Source organism: Pollachius pollachius (genome assembly GCF_949987615.1).
Source record: "Pollachius pollachius genome assembly, chromosome: 1".
Taxonomy (NCBI): domain Eukaryota; kingdom Metazoa; phylum Chordata; class Actinopteri; order Gadiformes; family Gadidae; genus Pollachius; species Pollachius pollachius.
In genome coordinates, this window is record NC_136934.1 from 43,888,639 (window position 1) to 43,908,918 (window position 20,280).

General features: G+C 48.9%; 1 protein-coding gene across 1 annotated transcript; it reads right to left on the bottom strand.

Moving 5' to 3' along the window:
- Positions 1-344: 344 nt before the first annotated feature.
- Positions 345-11,277, bottom strand: mag (myelin associated glycoprotein; the record flags this gene model as incomplete). The annotated part of the gene is made up of 10 exons (XM_079733563.1): positions 345-506; positions 773-826; positions 1,301-1,397; positions 2,001-2,100; positions 2,309-2,611; positions 6,086-6,346; positions 7,608-7,865; positions 9,535-9,831; positions 10,774-11,142; positions 11,232-11,277. 10 exons carry the CDS (start codon positions 11,275-11,277, stop codon positions 345-347), a joined length of 1,947 nt encoding a protein of 648 aa, XP_079589689.1.
- Positions 11,278-20,280: the final 9,003 nt, after the last annotated feature.

A 20,280-nucleotide genomic window follows, 5' to 3' on the forward strand; every position in this document is an offset into this window, starting at 1 on the left:
ACAGGATGCTGACGTGATCCCGGACAAACGGCAGAACAGCATCTGGCAGAAGGATTCATGCCAAAGAAAACAGTTGCAACACACGTCGATCCGGTACTTAAAATAAAAAAATGTAGCAAGGAAAACGCATGCTTTTGGATGCTTATTGCTGAATGATGTTTCCGATATATATGCTGGGTTCCAATAAGCCCCGAACAAGTAGGAGATCAGAAGGGACCAAAGGAACCACCGGAGACCACACAGGAGGACCAGAGGATCCATGGGGGGGGTGTCCCGGGGAGAGGGGAAGAGAACTTTATGCCACTGTGTCTGACGTTGCCGAGGGATCAGGGAAGGATGGCGAGTCATTTGGCTTTGATCTCAGAGTAGTCGCTGCCGTCATCTCCTGCCCTGCGGGCCCCGCCCTCCCGGGAGCGAGCCCCGCCGAACTCGAGCGCGGCGTAGTTTAACTCTTGCCTCTCCAGGTTTGCCATAGAGCCCATAGGTGCATAACTCCCCTCTTCTCCCTGCCGAGAGAACAGAAACACACCAACCCGGTCAGAAGAGGAGACCCGACCCCTGGACAAAAGACTGGCACACCAGAGAGGAGAGCAGCCTGGGGTTAGTGGTTACTTGACATGCACACAGAGATGTTCCCTGTAGCTTAGCGCTTGGGGTTAGCATGTGTGCACCCATGCCACAGCATGGTTGGAAGACGTGGGGCGGTTGACACAAATGAGAGGAAGCTATGAGAGTGACGGCATCGTTCAGAGGTTGGGTTTAGGACGCTTACCGTGGTCTCCTCTAGAATGGAGTTAAACTTTGAGCCCAACAGCTCTGTCTTAAGCTGTGCGACAGTTAGGAGAGAAAAAGAGACACAGAAAACACGCAGAGAGGCGATGAAAGCATAGAGAAAACAGTGTTTATACGTCTAGCAACGTCTTCTACCTGCTCTGGATGAGTCTTATGAAGGTTAAAAGACAGAAGCTACAGGAGGCACCGTGCTAGCTACCGGTACTAGCTACCAGGGGCTCGCTGTCGGTAGTGCCAGTGGGCTATGAAAAAAGAAGCCTGTGTTTCCAAAGGTCCTGGACCCTCTCCTTGGGATTAGAACATCCTTTCTTTCATGACTAAACATCAAACTGCAGATCAAACCATCACAGGACGATCGTCCAGAATCAGAGTGACATCACAATGACGTCGCGATGACATCACAATGACACCACGGGGGACGTCGTGATGACATCGCGGTGACGTCGCGGCGAACGTCATGTTGACTGCGGGACGATCATCTGACATCACGGCTGTTATCGTGTCTCACCACTTTCTTCCTCAGATTTTGTTTGTCCTTCTTGACTGCGCTGTAGTACAGAGCTGGGTTGTCTAGGACCCGGTCTGTCCCGGCCGGGGCCTCCTCTCTGGGGGACGGATCACATGGTCAGACTTACCGCCCCTCAGCCCGGCCATCCATTCTCAAAGCCAGCTGTGGAAAGTTACTCCCGGCGATTCGCGGCTGGGTTATTTCATGAGTTTAGTGGCAGATTCACAACAGCGATTTGTTTTTAGAATATGCCACGGAGCTTAAATAATGCACGGTGGTTAGCTTTAGGCTGAGCATAGCAGGTCAAAGCCATGGTACAGCAGGGAAGCAGAGGTGGAGCGAGGCATCCAGGTTCAGGAAGGGGAAGTCCTCTCCAGGTTTTGGGAGTTCCTCTGCTTGGACATCAGCTCCTCCTAGAGGTAAGCTGCCGGTGGCTCAACTTCTGGTTTGAGGGAAAAAACCTGGATTCCGACACTCTGAACCTGGAGCCCTCCATCTCTGGAACATCCTGCAACTCATCGGGTTAGTCCAGCATGCTAACCACCTGAGTGTCCTCTAGACACATGACGGATTGGTCCAACAGATGACCAGGGACAATGCACAGCAACGTGCTTTTAAGAATGGATGACGAGGCCCAAGTGTTTCCTTGTTCTCCAAAGCAAAACTCCTATTCGGGATTCCGTCAGAGAGCTGAACTCACTTCTTATTGTTGTGGCCAACATATCGGACTGCAGCGATGATGAAGGCTATGACCGCCACTCCTCCGATGGTGCCCACGATCACCGCCATCATGTACTTCTCTAAAGACCAGGGAGAGGAAGCAGTAGAAGAGGAAGAAGTAGAAGTAAAATAAGCAGAAGAAGAAGAAGAAGAAATAGAAGAAGAAAAAGAAGGAGTAGAAGAAGAGGGAGAAGAGGTAGAAATAGCAAAGCGCCAGTTACCACACACATTACACAGACAGACAGACAGAAAGCAGCTGCTCGGTGAGCAGGGCGTCTCCAGACGTACTCTCCTGCTGCAGCTCCAGCAGCACGCTGTGGGTGCCGTACAGGTTGCTCATGGTGCAGTGCACGTTGACGGCGGCGCCGCCGTTGCGGTCGCCCTTCTCCCTCAGCTTGATCATGGCGGTGGAGGTGTGGCCGTCCGTGTGGGTGTAGTAGTTGTAGCGGTTGTCGGTCTGGTTGACGGTGACGTTCAGGTCGGGCAGGTGGAACTCGATGGTGGGCTCGGGGTTCCCCACAGCCATGCACACACACTGGACGCCCTCCCGCACCACCGTGCACTTGGACTCGTCCAGCAGCATGGGGCCGTCTGCACCAGAGGATCACCGGATGTTACACAACCACATCCACACACGGATACCACAGCATGGGTATCCTCCTCCAAGGAGCAGACACTGGTGCTGGGTGAGACACTCACCCAGCACGAGAGGGAATACCAGGACATGCTGTACGCACTTTAAAACCTCTGAACCCTATACCTAACACCTGCCTCTAACCCCTACACTTAACCCCAGCCTCTCATCCAAACCCCTTGCTCCTAATCATGAATACTAACCTAACCCCTGACCACAATCCTAACCCCTTAACACTTGTCTTTTTTACTACCAGAGTCTGTAGTACTATACACACATTACTGGACTATGCATTTCCTTTGTGCTGGGCTTTTCGCAGTGCATGGTAGTGTGTACTAAAGATGTGCGGTTGGCGGTTGCAGCCGCGGATCGGGCGGATGACGTGACAAATTTTTTTATTTTAAATAAATTTGGGAGGGTGGCGGTTTAACCAATCAAATTAAAAATATTAAAAATACTCAGAAGTGACATTCGGCAATGGCAGCGCGAGATGTACAGAAACCCTGCCATCAGGGAGAGGACTCTGTATGCCGCTATGCAAATCGAACCGCCTTAAATTATCATTTGTCCCAGCCTCCATTAAGCTGACAAACAATGTGCAATAGAATAATGTGCAATAAATAGGTTAGCACTTTAGCACATAGCACTTTAGAACTAAGCACTTTGGCACATAGCACTCTATCCATAAGTTCTAGTGCAATAAACACTTGCACTTTATCCCTATACTGTAGATTTCTATGTTATACAGCAAGGGGCAATTTAAGTCTATCAAGCTCCACGTTCTAGCAAGGAAACCAACATGTTAAAATGTTGGTTTGTCTGGTTGTGTTTGTGTCTTTGGTTGTGTTTTTGTTCTGTTGTACTCTGTGTATGTTACGAAAGTCATGATGCACTGTGCCCAAGACAAATTTCCCCACGGAGACAATAAAGTGGAACCTTGACCTTGACAGAACAAATTCTGTTATTATTAACAAAAAGTTAATAATACCCACAGCTAAGAAAGAAGGACTTGCAGCGAATTTTGGAATTAATAGGCTTGAGTCGGCGTTTCTTTGATATCAAGGTTTTTTTTTGTTGCAAAAAATAAAGTGCAATAGGCATTAGCAGTGTTGTGCCTGAACGCGTTCATTGAACGATAGTTCATGAACTCGTTCATATTTTGGGCGAACGTGAACTGAACGTACTGTATTACTGCCTGATGAACGTTACTGTGAACTCATTCTGGTGTCTGTGAACGGCACGCTCACTTGGTTTAACTTCGTTCAATATGGGGGTTATTTGTTTATCAACACGGCGGATGCGCACGCAGATCGCCGTGTTGTTTGACCGGTTGCCATGGTAATCCCTGAGAGGTTAATTTGCAGTTGCGGTGTTGCCAGCTTACTGTTACATTAAACTGTAATCAGAAAACGCGGTTATATGCTATAGACCCTATAGTATCTGTCGTATGAAGGCTGGGACGAATTTCAAATTATAAATATGTACACTTTATTTTGAAAGTACAGACCGGCGCGATTCCCATTGAAACGAATGGCGCGGTGATTATTCTTCAAAACTAAGAGCTGTTAAATTGTGGAAAATGAATTAAACTGTAATCAGACAACACGGTTATATGCTATAGACCCTAGAGTATCTGTGGTATAAAGGCTGAGACGAATTTCGAATTATAAATATGTACAATCCATAACGTTAGCTCTCTGGCTCATAGCTCAGCGGACTAGAATACCTCATAGAATCATTGCTTTTTGGCCGGAAATGGAAAGGGGGGCTGTTTACGTTTGATTGTAGTCTTTTCGCTCGGTTCTCCATCTTATCAGTAGGGCTAGAACCGAGAGAAAAGACTACAACCAAACGTGAACACCCCCCCTTTCCGTTTCCGGCCAACGAGCATTGAGTCTTCCAACAGAAATCAATGGGATTTACAAAATGCGCTAAATGTGCAATAAAACACGATAGAAACTGTATTAAGCTACGATACTTGATTCAACCACTCTATTTCATCCTAGACAAACCTCAAAGGGGGCTCAATGTTCAAAATGCCGGAAAAAACGAATAGCTCACAGCAACATATTGAAAAAAAGAACTATGAACTAGTTCATTTTTTGGAACTGTGAACTTAGTTCAAATATTTAAATTATGAACGTTTAACTGAACTAGTTCATTTTAAAATTTGTGAACTGAACTTTGAACTAGTTCACGTAGAAAGTGAACTTTCCCAACACTGGGCATTAGCCTATATAGTAGGCTAAATACAACCGGCGGATGGCGGGCGGTTGCGGTTTTGAAAATGGTTAAAAAACCTTGGCATGGATGGATGGCGGGTGGGGGTATGGCAGGATAGAGGAACAGTAGGGGTATAGGAGGGTGGAGGAACAGTAGGGGGTATAACAGGGTGGGGGTACAGTAGGGGTATAACAGGGTGGGGGTACAGTAGGGGTATAACAGGGTGGGGGTATAGCAGGGTGGGGGTATAGCAGGGTGGGGGTATAGCAGGGTGGGGGGACTGCAGGGTGGGGGTATAGCAGGGTGGAGGGACTGCAGGGTGGGGGTATAGCAGGGTGGGGGTATAGCAGGGTGGGGGGACTGCAGGGTGGGGGTATAGCAGGGTGGAGGGACTGCGGGGTGGGGGTATAGCAGGGTGGAGGGACTGCAGGGTGGGGGGACTGCAGGGTGGGGGTATAGCAGGGTGGAGGGACTGCAGGGTGGGGGGACTGCAGGGTGGGGGTATAGCAGGGTGGAGGGACTGCAGGGTGGGGGGACTGCAGGGTGGGGGTATAGCAGGGTGGGGGTATAGCAGGGTGGGGGGACTGCAGGGTGGGGGTATAGCAGGGTGGAGGGACTGCAGGGTGGGGGGACTGCAGGGTGGGGGTATAGCAGGGTGGAGGGACTGCAGGGTGGGGGGACTGCAGGGTGGGGGTATAGCAGGGTGGGGGGACTGCGGGGTGGGGGTATAGCAGGGTGGGGGTATAGCAGGGTGGAGGGACTGCGGGGTGGGGGTATAGCAGGGTGGAGGGACTGCGGGGTGGGGGTATAGCAGGGTGGAGGGACTGCAGGGTGGGGGTATAGCAGGGTGGAGGGACTGCAGGGTGGGGGTATAGCAGGGTGGGGGTATAGCAGGGTGGGGGTATAGCAGGGTGGAGGGACTGCGGGGTGGGGGTATAGCAGGGTGGGGGTATAGCAGGGTGGGGGTATAGCAGGGTGGAGGGACTGCAGGGTGGGGGTATAGCAGGGTGGGGGTATAACAGGGTGGGGGTACAGTAGGGTGGGGGGACTGCGGGGGGGGGTATAGCAGGGTGGGGGTATAGCAGGGTGGGGGTATAGCAGGGTGGGGGTATAGCAGGGTGGGGGTATAGCAGGGTGGGGGTATAGCAGGGTGGGGGGACTGCAGGGTGGAGGGACTGCGGGGGGGGGGGGGGGTACATCAGACTCACACTCCACGGTGACATTGAGGGAGCTGCTGGCCCTGCCGTGTTCATTCTCAGCCAGGCAGCGGTACAGGCCGGCACCCTGGGGTGTCACCTCGGTGATCTCCAGCACCGAGAGCTCGTCGGCGACGATGGTGCCCACCAGCTGGCCGTCCTTCAGCCAGGTGAGGGTGGGAGCGGGGCTCCCCTGGGTGCTGCAGTGGAGCACCAGCGTGGAACCCTCCAGAACCGTCAGGGAGCTGTTGACCACGGGCTCCCGTGGAGGGACTGCGTGACACGGGTTACCGAACGGAGACGTCAGAACACAGACCCACCTGTTCTGAGGTCCCCTGGACTCTGTATAGCCACCTCGTCCCCCACCTCCTATTTGTTGTATGTTGTAAGTCGTGGCCCTTAATGTACGCACTTATTGTATATCGTATTTAGTTATAGTACTTAGCTATGTAGCATCTTATCCTAGCTATCTGTGTTGTATAAGGGGAATGGGTTAACCTAGGGATTGTTAGTGCTTTTCACTCGGTTCTATGACCATCCTTACTGTACCAACATTTTTTTTTCACTTTCTAATGACAAATGTACTTATTGTTAGTCGCTTTGGATAAAAGCGTATGCTAAATGTCTAAATGAATATGTCGGGGTTAGTTCTCAAAAGAGATGGACATTTTTCGATTTGTTTGGACACTTGACCCTAAAACTGAAGGTCTTTGTTTTCTTAAAGATACAATAGGCATAATGTGTGATTGCAGGCTTGCTTCTATTCGTCTAAATTCAGAACACATTAAACTTGTAGAGCTTGAAAAATCTACTTTCTTCTGCTTCTTTTATAAAGAAACAGGAAGGAAGGTGTAACTCCTACCAATGCATATTCGGGTTTGTCCCCAGCAGATAATACCTTTATGAAAAGACTGGCCATCTGGCATTTTGGCAAATGGCAGAAGGGCCTGCCTGCCTGCCTGCCTGCCTGCCTGCCTTCCTGCCTGCCTGCCTGCCTGCGTGTTGCTACAATGTCATAATGGTTGGGCAAGTTTTTGCTACTATTTATTGAGTTGCTTTCAAAGATGAATTGTGGAAAACTAAGGCTTACGTGGTCGAGTTTCAGCGTTGGGGTCGGAACATGCTTTCCTCATTGGCTCAGAACAGCATGCAAGAACAATGCACTGTGCTTATCTATAATGACTCCTGTCATAATAGATTATTACATTATTATTATAAAAGCATGTGCACCAAATAATTGGGTCTAGGATAAATAATTATATGATGTAAATAAATATAAATACACAAGGTTGGCCTTAAATTAGAAGTGGGCCAGTCAATAATTTAAATATCAGGCCTGAATATTTGTTCCTGTCTCTTATTGTGCATGTTTTATTATTTGTGTCCAAACATGGTGGAAGCCAAACAATGGGCCCGCATGCTACAGCGTGTGGGCTGGTAGGGCACAGGTACGGATGCCTCAGTACCTGTGCGCTACCAGAGGAGGCGCTGTGGTTTGATCTTGAGGCCATCGGCGGTGTGCTCTGAGTCTTACATTTGATGGAGAGGTACAGCGAGGCATTCATGGCGCCGTAGCCGTTGTCGCCCACACAGGTGTACAGCCCCTCCTGGGCGGCGCTCATGTCGTCCAGGGGCAGCGAGACGTTGGCTGCCGTGTCCCACAGCAGCTCCTGGTCCCCAAACATCCAGGAGATCCGGGCTGCGGGGTTGCTGTCCACCTCGCAGTGCAGCGTCACCGAGCTCCCCTCCATCACCTCCGACGACACGTTCACCCACACCGAGCGCGGGCCGTCTGGGGGGGAAACGCATCAATGTCATTCCCCCTGACTCTAAATCCAGGCCCCTTACACCAAATATTATACCTAACCCCGAACCATAACCCCTAACTCTCAATCCCTCAGAAGAACTAACTGTGACCTCCAAATGTTAAAGGGGACATATTATGAAAACAACACTTTTCCTGGGATTTGGGGTGTAGGTTTTGGGTCTCTGGTGCTCCCACACGAATAAAAACTTTGAAAAAAGCCTGTACATGATTTTTTGAGTGAGATATGCGTTTCTGAAAGTACCCTGTCTACAGTTACCAAACGAGCGAGTCAGATTCGGCGCCCCCTCCTACGTAGGAAGGGGGCAAAGTTGAATATTACCTCCCACTTCCCCACTCCCCTCCAATCAGAGCAGAGCAAAGATTTTGTGGACCAGCGGACGAACAGCTCCGGCGGGGGGAACTCGGTGGCAGCCCCGAAGCTCAGCTCCGTGAGTACAATCCCTTTCTCCTCAGGACTGCCGCCGAAGTATCGAGGAGGAGACATGGAGGAGAAAGGGATTGTACTCCAGGAGCTGAGCTGCCAGACTGCCGCCGAGCTCCCCCCCGCCGGACTGCTGCTTAAGCTTCGGCGGCAGTCTGGCCGCCATCGAAGCCATCCGGCCGCCAGTCCGGCAGCTCCGGCGGTGTACTCCGGGAGCTGAACTGCCGCCGAAGCTGGCAGGTCCGGCGGGGGCAGGTCCGGCCGGGGTAGGTCCGGCGGGGGCAGGTCCGGCGGGGGTAGATCTCGGTGGCAGTCCAGCAGCTCCGGCGCGGGGAGCTCGGCTGCAAGTCCGGCAGCTCAGCTCCCGGAGTACAGTCCCTTTCTCCTCCATGTCGCGGTTCATGGACTACAGAGAGTCAAGGCCAAACTTCCTTTCCCCCAATTCCTCTCAACCAAGGCCGAGATATCCCCCACTACGAGTCTTTACTTGTTGTGGAAGTACCAGAGACGTCAGACGCAGTCTTTATGATTCATAATATCATCCGAGGCACACATAGCTTTTGGCCGTGATAATAGATATAATATTATATAAATACCCTTATATAATATTATTATTATTATATTATATTATATGATATAAGATATATGATATATAGCTCCAGGAGTCCGTAAACGGCAACAATTCCTTCTCCTCCATGCTGTGATTCAGTCTGACAGCTCATTGGTCAATTGGCAGCAGCTCATTTGCATTAAAGCTACAGACACCAGAAACAGCGCATTCTGAAGGGACTGAAACAGAGGGGAATAGTGGTAGGCAAGATTTTTTTTTCCTAAAAGCAATTTCCAGCAAACAGCTTCAAAAATATGTTTTCTGGAACTCAAACACTATGTTTACTTGTTGGGAAAACACCATAATATGTCTCCTTTAACCAAAGTCTTAATCCTAAAGCCTAGCACCACAACGACTTCCTCTTCCCAATTTAGTTCTACAAGAATGTAATCCTACAGGTCTGTAATTCACTATTTACTATATTGAGCAGCTTTCCTCCAAAGCACTTCAAACACGTAGGGGCGATTCTTGCTCAAGGATGCCTGCATGTATACTGCATACATCGGGGTACGAACCAAGAACATTTGGTCTGGCAGTCGAACACCCTTACCCCTAGAATCTCTACGGCTACAGTTAGGGGCTAGGGTTTGTTGGAGACTTACACTTGACATCCAGGGTGACGAGCCGCTCGTAGACCAGCGTGGTGTTGGGGTAGAAGACTCGGCAGCCCAGCAGCTGCCCGTTGTGCATGGGTCTGGGGGTGAAGCTCAGCGTGTTGGAAAGGACGGCTGTGTTGCTCTCCTCTGCGTACTCTGAGGTGAACTCCGGGTCGGGGAGGTAGTCGGTGAACAGCCACTGGATCTCAGGGGTCATCTCCGGGCAGTTGTCCGGCGCGTAGCAGGTCAGCTCCAAGTTTTCGTCGCTCAGGATCTCCTCCGGTACGTCGATGTTGGGCTGTTCTGTAGGACGGAGAGAGGGTAGGACAGAGATATAGGACAGAGATGTAGCAGGGAGATGTTGACCAGAGAGAGGGTAGGACAGAGATGTAGGACAGAGATGTAGGAGAGAGAGGTTAGGACAGAGAGATGTAGGTTAGAGAGAGGGTAGGACAGAGTTGTAGGAGAGAGAGGGTAGGACAGAGATGTAGGAGAGAGATGTAGGACAAAGAGAGGGTAGGAGGGAGAAAGGGTATGACAGTGAGAGGGTAGGACAGAGAGAGGGTAGGACAGAGATGTAGGCGAGTGATGTAGGACAGATAGAGGGTAGGCCAGAGATGTAGGAGAGAGAAGGTAAGACGTTAAGGCGTTAAGAAGTTAGGGCAGGAAAAAGAGATAAATTTAGCATGTTCTCCTGAGAGAGGTGTTAACGTCACACTTCTGCATCCTGCACATGCGAAGATCCACGTCGCTACTCAGAGACCACACACACAAAAAGCACAGTCCTTCCAAAGCTTCACTCATCTCTGCAGAGGAACGCAGCATGTGTTTGCTTTTCGGTCATGTGTGGAACAGCGTTTTGGGGTTTTCAAAAGCCAAATACAAAGAAAATTTGAAATGATTTCCCGGCAAAATCAAGACACTCTTTAATCTGCTGGTTGCAACAAACCAACCACTTTAAAGAAGTGCATTTTAATGATTTTGCAACATCTTTTTCACAGGGATATATTGCTGCATTGTTAGCCATCGCCATCAGTTCACATACACAGAGCAGGCAAAAACGCTCAACTGTCCCCTTATGTACACATTTACGTGACGTTGACATATAAACGCAGGCAGCTCTGCAAGGATCTGCTTTCGTGTCAATGAGTCCATATACGGGTATTCGCAGTGGGAGGTACGCAGAAGTGTGAATTAAACTTTAGCTGTCCTAGCTAACTTAGCTTGTAGCCGCCGCTTGCTCACCGAGTACTTTGAGTTCAGAGAAGTCGGGGTACGTGTAAATATTGGCACCGCCCAGGTCCGCCCGGAAGTAATATTTCCCAGAATGCTCTGTGCCCACGTTGTTGATGAGCAGAGTGCAGTTCCTCTGATTGAGGTCTCCCAGCAGCTTGGTGCGACCCTTGTAACTCTCGTGCACCACATCCGTGCGGGACTTGAAGACAACGGGCGGGAACAGCTGAGGGTACGGCTGGCCGAAGTACCAGATGCTGTGCACGCCGTGATGCGTGCGGGCGCCGTTGGGGAACATGAAGGTACACGGGATGACAACGCAGGAGTTGGTCATGGCCGAGATGTCCCGCGGCAACCAGACCTTCCAGAGGGCATGGGCGTCTGGTGGGAAAGGAACAGAACGCTCACTACATCACGGAGGCAGACCAATCGCTTAGGATGACCTCATAGGCGAGCGTTGACCTCCTTACCTTGGACGGCCAGCAGGAGCGGCAGAAGAAGAACCAAGCACCACATGGCAACTGGTCCTGCTACACCTGGAACACGTACCACTGTCACACACACACACACACACACACACACACACACAGCTGTGAGATCTTCATTCATTTTTCAGAAGCCGAGCAGATCATCCTTAAGATTTTTTCAAATGCTTCCTCTAACGAGGACATGGTGGTCTGGTTACCTGTAGGAACAAACTCTGTACCGTAGTGTCTCAGCAACTCCACCCAACAGCAACAAATCACACCCAGACACGCGAGCAGTTGGCCTTATCCACTCCTGGAGACAGAGAGACAGGCAGAAAGACTGTTTATTGGTTGCCAACATTCTAATGGAATTTGCCATCATCGATAACATTCCAATGGAATGTTGCCGTTGTAAAAATGCTAATGCAGATACCGAAGGATCGAATCTATTCCTCAAATATTTCACTCTGTCCCCGTTCCATCAACCACGGGAGGAGGCGGCCTTCCTCTGTTTGTCGAGGAGTGTCATGACCACAGCACCATGACCACAGCACTATGACCACAGCAGTACGACCCCAGCAGTACGACCACAGCACTATGACCACAGCACTATGACCACAGCAGTACGACCACAGCACTATGACCACAGCAGTACGACCACAGCACTATGACCACAGCACTATGACCACAGCACTATGACCACAGCACTATGACCACAGCACTATGACCACAGCACTATGACCACAGCAGTACGACCACAGCACTATGACCACAGCACTATGACCACAGCACTATGACCACAGCAGTACGACCACAGCACTATGACCACAGCACTATGACCACAGCAGTACGACCACAGCACTATGACCACAGCACTATGACCACAGCACTATGACCACAGCACTATGACCACAGCAGTACGACCACCACTACTACTACTACAAGTGGTGAGCGTTCTGTGTGGAGACGTTATCAATGATGTTGTCACCATGCGCTCACCCTCTAGATGGGGGGGGGGGGGGGGTTGCGTCAGGGCGCGGGGGGTGCGTAGGGTAGGGTAGGGGAGAAGGGGGAGGGGGGGTGCATGAATCAGGCTGCCAGGCGACCGCTAGCCCCCTCAGTCTCTGCAACAACAGATCCATTCACCCTGCCTCCACCAGCACACAGCAGCCTTTATGCACACACACACTCATAAAACACACCTACACGCACGCACATATACACACACACACAAGCGCACACTGGCCTCATCGCGGTCTCAGACCAGAAGGATTGGGCCAAGAGGGACGGAGAGACGGGAGAGAAGAGAAGGATGATGGGGAGATACTGGGGGAGAGAGAGAGGTCATTGTCAGCTATAGGAGCGTAACGCGGTGGGATGGTGGAAATATGCACTCAGACATTTCTCTCCTCCACCCCCACACTCTGCATTCCATCACATCGTGGTCCTTCAGATCCTTGACCCCTGGGAGACACCCCGGGCCCTAACGCACCCCGGGCCCCTAGGATACATCCCGGGCCCCTATGCACCCCCGACCCCTGAGAGACACCCCGGGCCCCTATACGCTCTGGGCCCCGGGCCCAAACGCACCCCGGGCCCCTAGGATACATCCCGGGCCCCTATGCACCACCGACCCCTGGGAGACACCCTGGGCCCTTACGACCCCGGGGCCCTAAGAGACACCCCGGGCCCCCCTAGGAGACACCCAGGGCCCCCCTAGGAGACACCCAGGGCCCCCCTAGGAGACACTCCGGGCCCCTACAAGCCCCGGATCCCTAGGAGACACCCTTGGCCCCGATGGTTGCAGCCCGTCTACCGTCACTACAAGGGAAAGCTAGGGGTTAGACAGTGAATACAGAGACAGGCCATTAAGGAGCAGGTAGGGGTTAGACAGTGAATACAGAGACAGGTCATTAAGGAGCAGGTAGGGGTTAGACAGTGAATACAGAGACAGGTCATTAAGGAGCAGGTAGGGGTTAGACAGTGAATACAGAGACAGGTCATTAAGGAGCAGGTAGGGGTTAGACAGTGAATACAGAGACAGGTCATTAAGGAGCAGGTAGGGGTTAGACAGTGAATACAGAGACAGGTCATTAAGGAGCAGGTAGGGGTTAGAAAGTGAATACAGAGACGGGTCATTAAGGAGCAGGTAGGGGTTGGACAGTGAATACAGACACGGTAATTAAGGAGCAGGTAGGGGTTAGACAGTGAATACGGAGACAGGTCATTAAGGAGCAGGCAGGGGTTAGACAGTGAATACGGAGACAGGTCATTAAGGAGCAGGTAGGGGTTAGACAGTGAATACAGAGACGGGTCATTAAGGAGCAGGTAGGGGTTAGACAGTGAATACAGAGACAGGTCATTAAGGAGCAGGTAGGGGTTAGACAGTGAATACAGACACGGTAATTAAGGAGCAGGTAGGGGTTAGACAGTGAATACGGAGACAGGTCATTAAGGAGCAGGTAGGGGTTAGACAGTGAATACGGAGACAGGTCATTAAGGAGCAGGTAGGCGTTAGACAGTGAATACAGAGACGGGTCATTAAGGAGCAGGTAGGGGTTAGACAGTGAATACGGAGACAGGTCATTAAGGAGCAGGTAGGGGTCATACAGTAGATACAGATACAGCTAATTGAGGAGCAGGTAGGGGTTAGACAGTGAGTACAGAGACAGGTCATTAAAGGACAAGCCATCGTAACCGCCCATCCTGGCTTCATTAAAACATCGGTTACCAATATAATTTGCCTAAATAACTTGTTTCCCTAATTCTTTCTAAGAGTAAATTGTCATTTGAGGAGCAGCTTTGGATTAGACAGTGAATAAAGAGACAGGACTTTAAAGAGCAGGTAGGGGTTAGACCAGTGACTAGTAGTCACTGACTACAGAGCAGTAAGGGGTTAGCCAACCTCATCATGATCAATGTTCAGATGACAAGAGGGTTTGTGTGAGAAGACTTAATGGAGTCATCATGTTCATTACATATTGACGTGTTCCATGACGCACATCAGAGATGCCAGATTTAACCTTTATTTAAATCACACAGACGCCAGACAAACAGACAACTGTGCCAAGGAGAATATTTGTGTTAAGATCACGGAGAACGTTGAGAAGAACAAAAAATAAAGATCTGCCTGTTTACAGACAACGGCGGCCATTGTGAGTGAGAGAGACAGAGAGAGAGAGAGCGAGAGAGAGAGAGAGAAAGAGAGAGAGAGAGAGAGAGAGAGAGAGAGAGAGAGAGAGAGAGAGAGAGAGAGAGGAATGAGCAGAGGAATGTTTGCAGAACAGATCCTGTCACAGCTTGTGTTCTACTGACACACACACACACACACACACACACACAATAATACTCAGCCTGACCAGATGGCACACTGATGAGCAGAAACCAAGCTTGCAAAGATACACACACACACACACACACACACACACACACACACACTGGCATGTACACATACATACAAATATACAAACATGCATTGCCACATATGACACCCACACACCAATACTGTGTGTATGTGTTAGTGTGTGCGTGTGCGTACATCATACACATTGTACTTTGTAGAATACCTGCATAGTAATTGTAAACCAGTATGGATAGTATTCTATTTTTCATTGTTGGTCTATCCTGAATAATATAATTTGTACTTGTAATGTATTTTATTTAACTCATTGTAGTGTTTTTTGAGAAAAACGCTATAAATAAAATGTATAAATTTAGAGTAGTAGACAGAATCTGTCCACTAGTACTTAGTAGGGTAATTGTTAATGGTTGTTACATTATATTATGCCTATAAAGTATCCTTTTTCACTGTTATTACAATCAGCAAAAAGATAATTTACTATTTGTTATGTGAACATGTTTTTTCTATAACACTGTAACAATATTTATGCATGGATAAGTGTTGATGTGTGATAATATGAATGAATAGCCTTCTTTTCCGAATTAACATGTTAACAAAACGTTGTAACGGTTTGTGGGTTTTTTTCTAGGAGGAAGCTGTGATTGACGGTGATTGATGGTGAGCCACAGGTCATCTTCTGATTGGGCAGCAGGGGGCGCCAGAGAGGATCTCCCCAACACTGGCGCCGATCCACATCCACCTGCTCTGGCGACCTTATACCGTATATGTTTAATATATTATGTGCAATCATTATGATGTGTATGGATAGTATCGACTGGTATATTTAAAGTACAGGATATCCGTTGTCATGGTTTGATGAACTTGTGATGACGAGATACACACACACACACACACACACACACACACACACACACACACACACACGCTCTTATTACTCATCAGATTAAAATTATTAAACTCTAGTAACTTTGTCAGAACATCTGCTACCACAGCAACCAGGCTGGCAAAAACAATCCTTCGTATTCATACACACAAAAACGTCTTATTCAGCACTACTACTAATACTACTAATACTAATAGTAATGTGAAAACTTTCTATACTAATTTGCTTCAATAGACTCACCACTAAAAATATAAGACCAGGTAAGGGTTAAAACCCTAGTTTAGTGTAAACATAGTTTATTATTAACAAGTACTAACTAACACCAACTACTAATAGTAACTACCTAATATCAACTATAACACCATACTACTACTTCTAATAACACTCCAAAAAAAAATTAACTCCAATGAAAACTACTTATAACAGTAACAGAGAATTAAGTACAGCAATAATACTAATAATTGTCAGCCCTCACCTGTCTGATGGAAGCTCGATCAGCCGGTCTCTATCTCTCTCTGTTTGTGTCTCAACCCGGTGTCTCTCTCTCTCTCTCGCTCTCTCTCCCTAGGGGTCAGAGTGCCAGTGTCGCCAGCTCCGTCGCTACAGGCGGTACCAAGCCCCGAACACGCTGCATCACACCCCGCCCTCCCTCCCTCCATCCATCCATCCCCGCGCCCCAGTGAAGCAGCATTGTTCAGGAGACGCATGCTGATGCTCGGCCATTCATAAACACCCCTACCCTCACCCCCAGCCCATGGAGACAATGACCCCCTGTGTTGACACCTTCCTGAGGGAGCGTCCAGCTAGCCTGGTCTAGCCTACTCCGGCTTGGTCTCCAAGTTAGCCTGTGGCCAGCCTGCGCTCCAAGCTAGCTTATAGATAGCCGATTCTAGCCGTTAGCTAGCCTCTACTTAGCCTGGGTTCCAGCTAGATTGTGGCTAGCCTTGGTCCCAGCTAGCCTGTAGCTAGCCTGGGTCCCAGCTAGCTTGGGGTGACTATACTGAGAGCGCCTTACTGAGCACTATGGGAGCCCTATGGTCCCCAAGAGCAGCCAGCTGGTCATCAGTTCTCATCAAGGCTTCTCAAGGCTTGACCTGTTGGCAGCCTTCGAAAGCGTGAACCCCACAATCCTTTCAAACCGCTCTGAGCTACCTCTCTGCTTCTACAGGGTGGTTTACCTCTCTGTCCTATAGGTGGTTACAGTCCTACGTCTCTATCCTATATGGGGTTACAGTCCTATCTCTCTGTCCTATAGATGGTTGATTCCTACCTTCCTGGTCCTAAAGGTGGGTAGAGTGTTCCCTCTCTGGCCTATATGTGATTGGTCATACCACTCTGTCCATGGCTTCTCCTGCTACAGTTATGCCTATGATACAGTTATGCCTTAGACATCTGGAATCTGGATGAAGGCACACTACCTTTGGCTGGATCTGGCCAAGACTATGCTTCACCTCCTACATCTGATTCGTCAACATTAGTTCCAACCAAGTCTGCTAGAATCTGATGATCAAATTTCTTACCAAAGTTCTTACCAAACTCTCAGCCCAGCTCCTGGTCTAGGCTCTGGTCATCTCACTGCTGGACTTCTGCCAAACTATACTGGCTGGGCTACCAGCATGCTGCTGACCCTAACCCTGGACTACTGCCTACTAACTGGGCTACCAGCATGCTGCTGACCCTAACCCTAAACTACTGCCTTCTAACTAGGCTACCAGGTTGTTACTAACCCTAACCCTAGAATAGGATCACGTCCTACTGGCTAGGCTACAAGGATGTTACCAACCCTAACCCTGGACTACTGCCAATTACCACTGACCCTAGTGGCTGTTGGTGCTCTACTGGTTTAGCGGTCTTCTGCTGCTGAACCTCATTCCTTGATTGAGAATGCGGCTGCATAACAACTGGTATTCTACCAACGTAAGCGAGCAAATGATGGACCACGCTGCAGCTCCCTGTAGTAGCAGCCCACATATTCTAGTCCTCAATGCTGGGGTTCAGGGTGCTAACTCCGTCTACACCCACATTGCATTCTCGGAACCGTCCCAATGCCACTACCACTGTAGGTGAGATTAAGGCCATGTTTTATTATTCCAGTGTAGCTATAGTAATTTAAATGCGCTGTACGAATATCGGTTTGGAGCCGACTACGACGGCCTCTGAAAGAGCCGATATAGAGTTTGGACCGCTCCCGGCTCGTTTAGACCAATCGGGGCATCTCATCCCTGATTGGTTCGGGAAGTCCATCTCAGCTGTTAATCACAAGTGAGTGAAATGTAACACTTCTCCTGTAGCTGTATCTGTGTATCTAGCCTGGTGCTGTAGCCTTGTAGCCAGCCTGATCCTAGCTGTAGCCGTGTAGCTAACCTAATCCTGAAGCTGTAGCCTTGTAGCTGCTAGCCCTATCCTGTAGCCCAATAGCTAGCCTGATCCTGTAGCCATGTAGCTAGCCTGATCCTGTAGCCATGTAGCTAGCCTGGTCCTGTAAGTGTAGCCGTGTAGCTCTCCTGGTCCTGTAAATGTAGCTTTTGGATAGCCTGGTCCTGTAACTTTAGCTTTTGGCTAGCCTGGTCCTGTAACTGTAGCTATTGGCTAGCCTGGTCCTGTAGCTGTAGCCCTGTAGTTCTAGCTATGTAAATAGCCTGTCCCCCGGCCCCCTTCATCAAAGTGGGCCTAACCCCAGGTTATCACCAACAGCGATCAGCACTTGAAATGATATTACACGATTACATTATACCACAGACAACTAATATTATACACAGATGCACAAACACACACACACACACACACACACACACACACACACAGCAGTCATTGTCTAGAAGAGGGTGACACGGCAGCACACTGATCCATAGCAGACTTTGAATACAACTCTCCCTCTGTCACTCAATGTCTCTCTATCACTCTCTCTCTCTGTCACTATGTCCCTCTTTCACTCTCGCTCGCTCCATCGATCTCTCTCTGTCTCTCCATCACTCTCTCTTTCTCCCTCTCTGTCCCTCTACTGCTCTCTAGAACAGTTGTCTGACAACCGGTAGGTTGTTGGTTCGATCCCCAGCTCCTCCTAGCTAGGTTTCCTAGCTGGCGGATTTAGGAATGTTTCGATTAATGGACGAGTGTGAGGCAAGAATTGTGCACTTTGAGGGATCACAGGTTAAGCATTATATAAATGCAATCCATTTACTCTCTCCATCACTCAAACCCAAAATTGCTGTCTTTATCACTCTCTCTCCATCACTCACTCTCTCTGCCTCTCGATATCTCTCTCTAACACTATCACTTGCTCTGTCTCTCTATTTCTATCTCTCTCTCCACTGCTGTTAGCCAACTTAACTTCCTGTGGTAAACACACAAACACACACACAAACGTCTACAGGGCGGGGGGGGGCAATGATAGCAAGAAAAAAAAAAAAATTGAAACGACGACAACTTTTCACCACAAGACCAAAACAAAAACATGATGTATGTAGGTATTCGACCATCCTATGGTCTGGTCAAATCCCAAGGCCTCATTTCTACTTTGGTGAATGTGTGAGAGTAGAATGCCCTCATATTCCACAGGGGCCGCTGACGCCAGCGCCCTACTGATGGACATATGGGGACTGCCGCTGCCAACCACACACCCAGCTGGTCACCCAGAGATCTGACTCCTATTTTTACAGGAAGAAACCACTCAACACATTTATACACACCATGGGAGTTCACCTCAGGAAATCGATCGCAAAGTATTGATATGCAAAAGTAGCCGTATGTAGAGCTATGGATCTAAAAGTGAAGAGATGCAGAGCAATAGATCTAAAAGTCGAGATGTGTAAGGGTCGATTTCTAAAAGCAGGGATTTGTAAAGGCAGAGATATATTTAGGTATTTTTAAAGGACCACAGAAGTTTGGCAGAAAACAAAAATATTGAAAAGGTATTGTTACATTTACAAACTTTAGACAGCATGAATGACTACTGTAAACAATTTCAAATTAGGTACCAAATACTAGGCTGGTAACTGGTAGTTGAAGTGGTAAATAAGCACTTACTTGTTAGTATTAGTAGTACTAAATTAAGTGGTGAATAAGCACTAACCTGATAATAGATCTAGAAGTTCAGGTGGTCAATAAGCACTAACCTGATAATAGTTCTAGTGGTTGAGATGGTAAAGGAGCCCTAACCTGGTAGTACTACTAGTTGAGATGGTAAAGAAGAACTAACCTTGTAGTAGAACTAGTTGAGGTAGTGTACATGGATCAGCCGGTTCCAAATGTGAGCTTCAGCGATGACCACCCTCTTCATCTGCTGCCCCTCTATTTATCTCAACATCCCTCCTTCCCACTCTGTCCCTCTCGTCTGTCCCTCCCCCGCCCGGTGTCCCTGGCGCTCCGTCCCTCCCCCCTCCTGCTCTTTATCACACTCTCTCGCTTTCTCACTCCGTCCTCGTCCCTCCTCGTTTCCATCTCCCTGAGTCAGACATTGAGCCCTCTTCTTTCCCACCTTCTCTCGCTCCATCTCTCCGCCTCTCGCTCCATCTCTCCTCGTCTCTGAGTAAGACAGACTACTCTGGAAGAAAGTCAGCAAGAGGTTTAAAAACACGTAAAATAAAACACGTTTATTTTAATATCGTCACTCTCCGATCAAACCTGCCTACGTGCGGAAGACTTGGTTAGACTGATAAAATACTTTGTCCTCCAGTATATGGCTTGGATTCTGACAGAGGCAGTGTGGCATTTTGTCTGCGTATAATATAGAAACTATGGATTATATAAATATATTGTAGAATAGAATACAGGACTTAAGAACAACCATGTCAAAATACATTATTTAT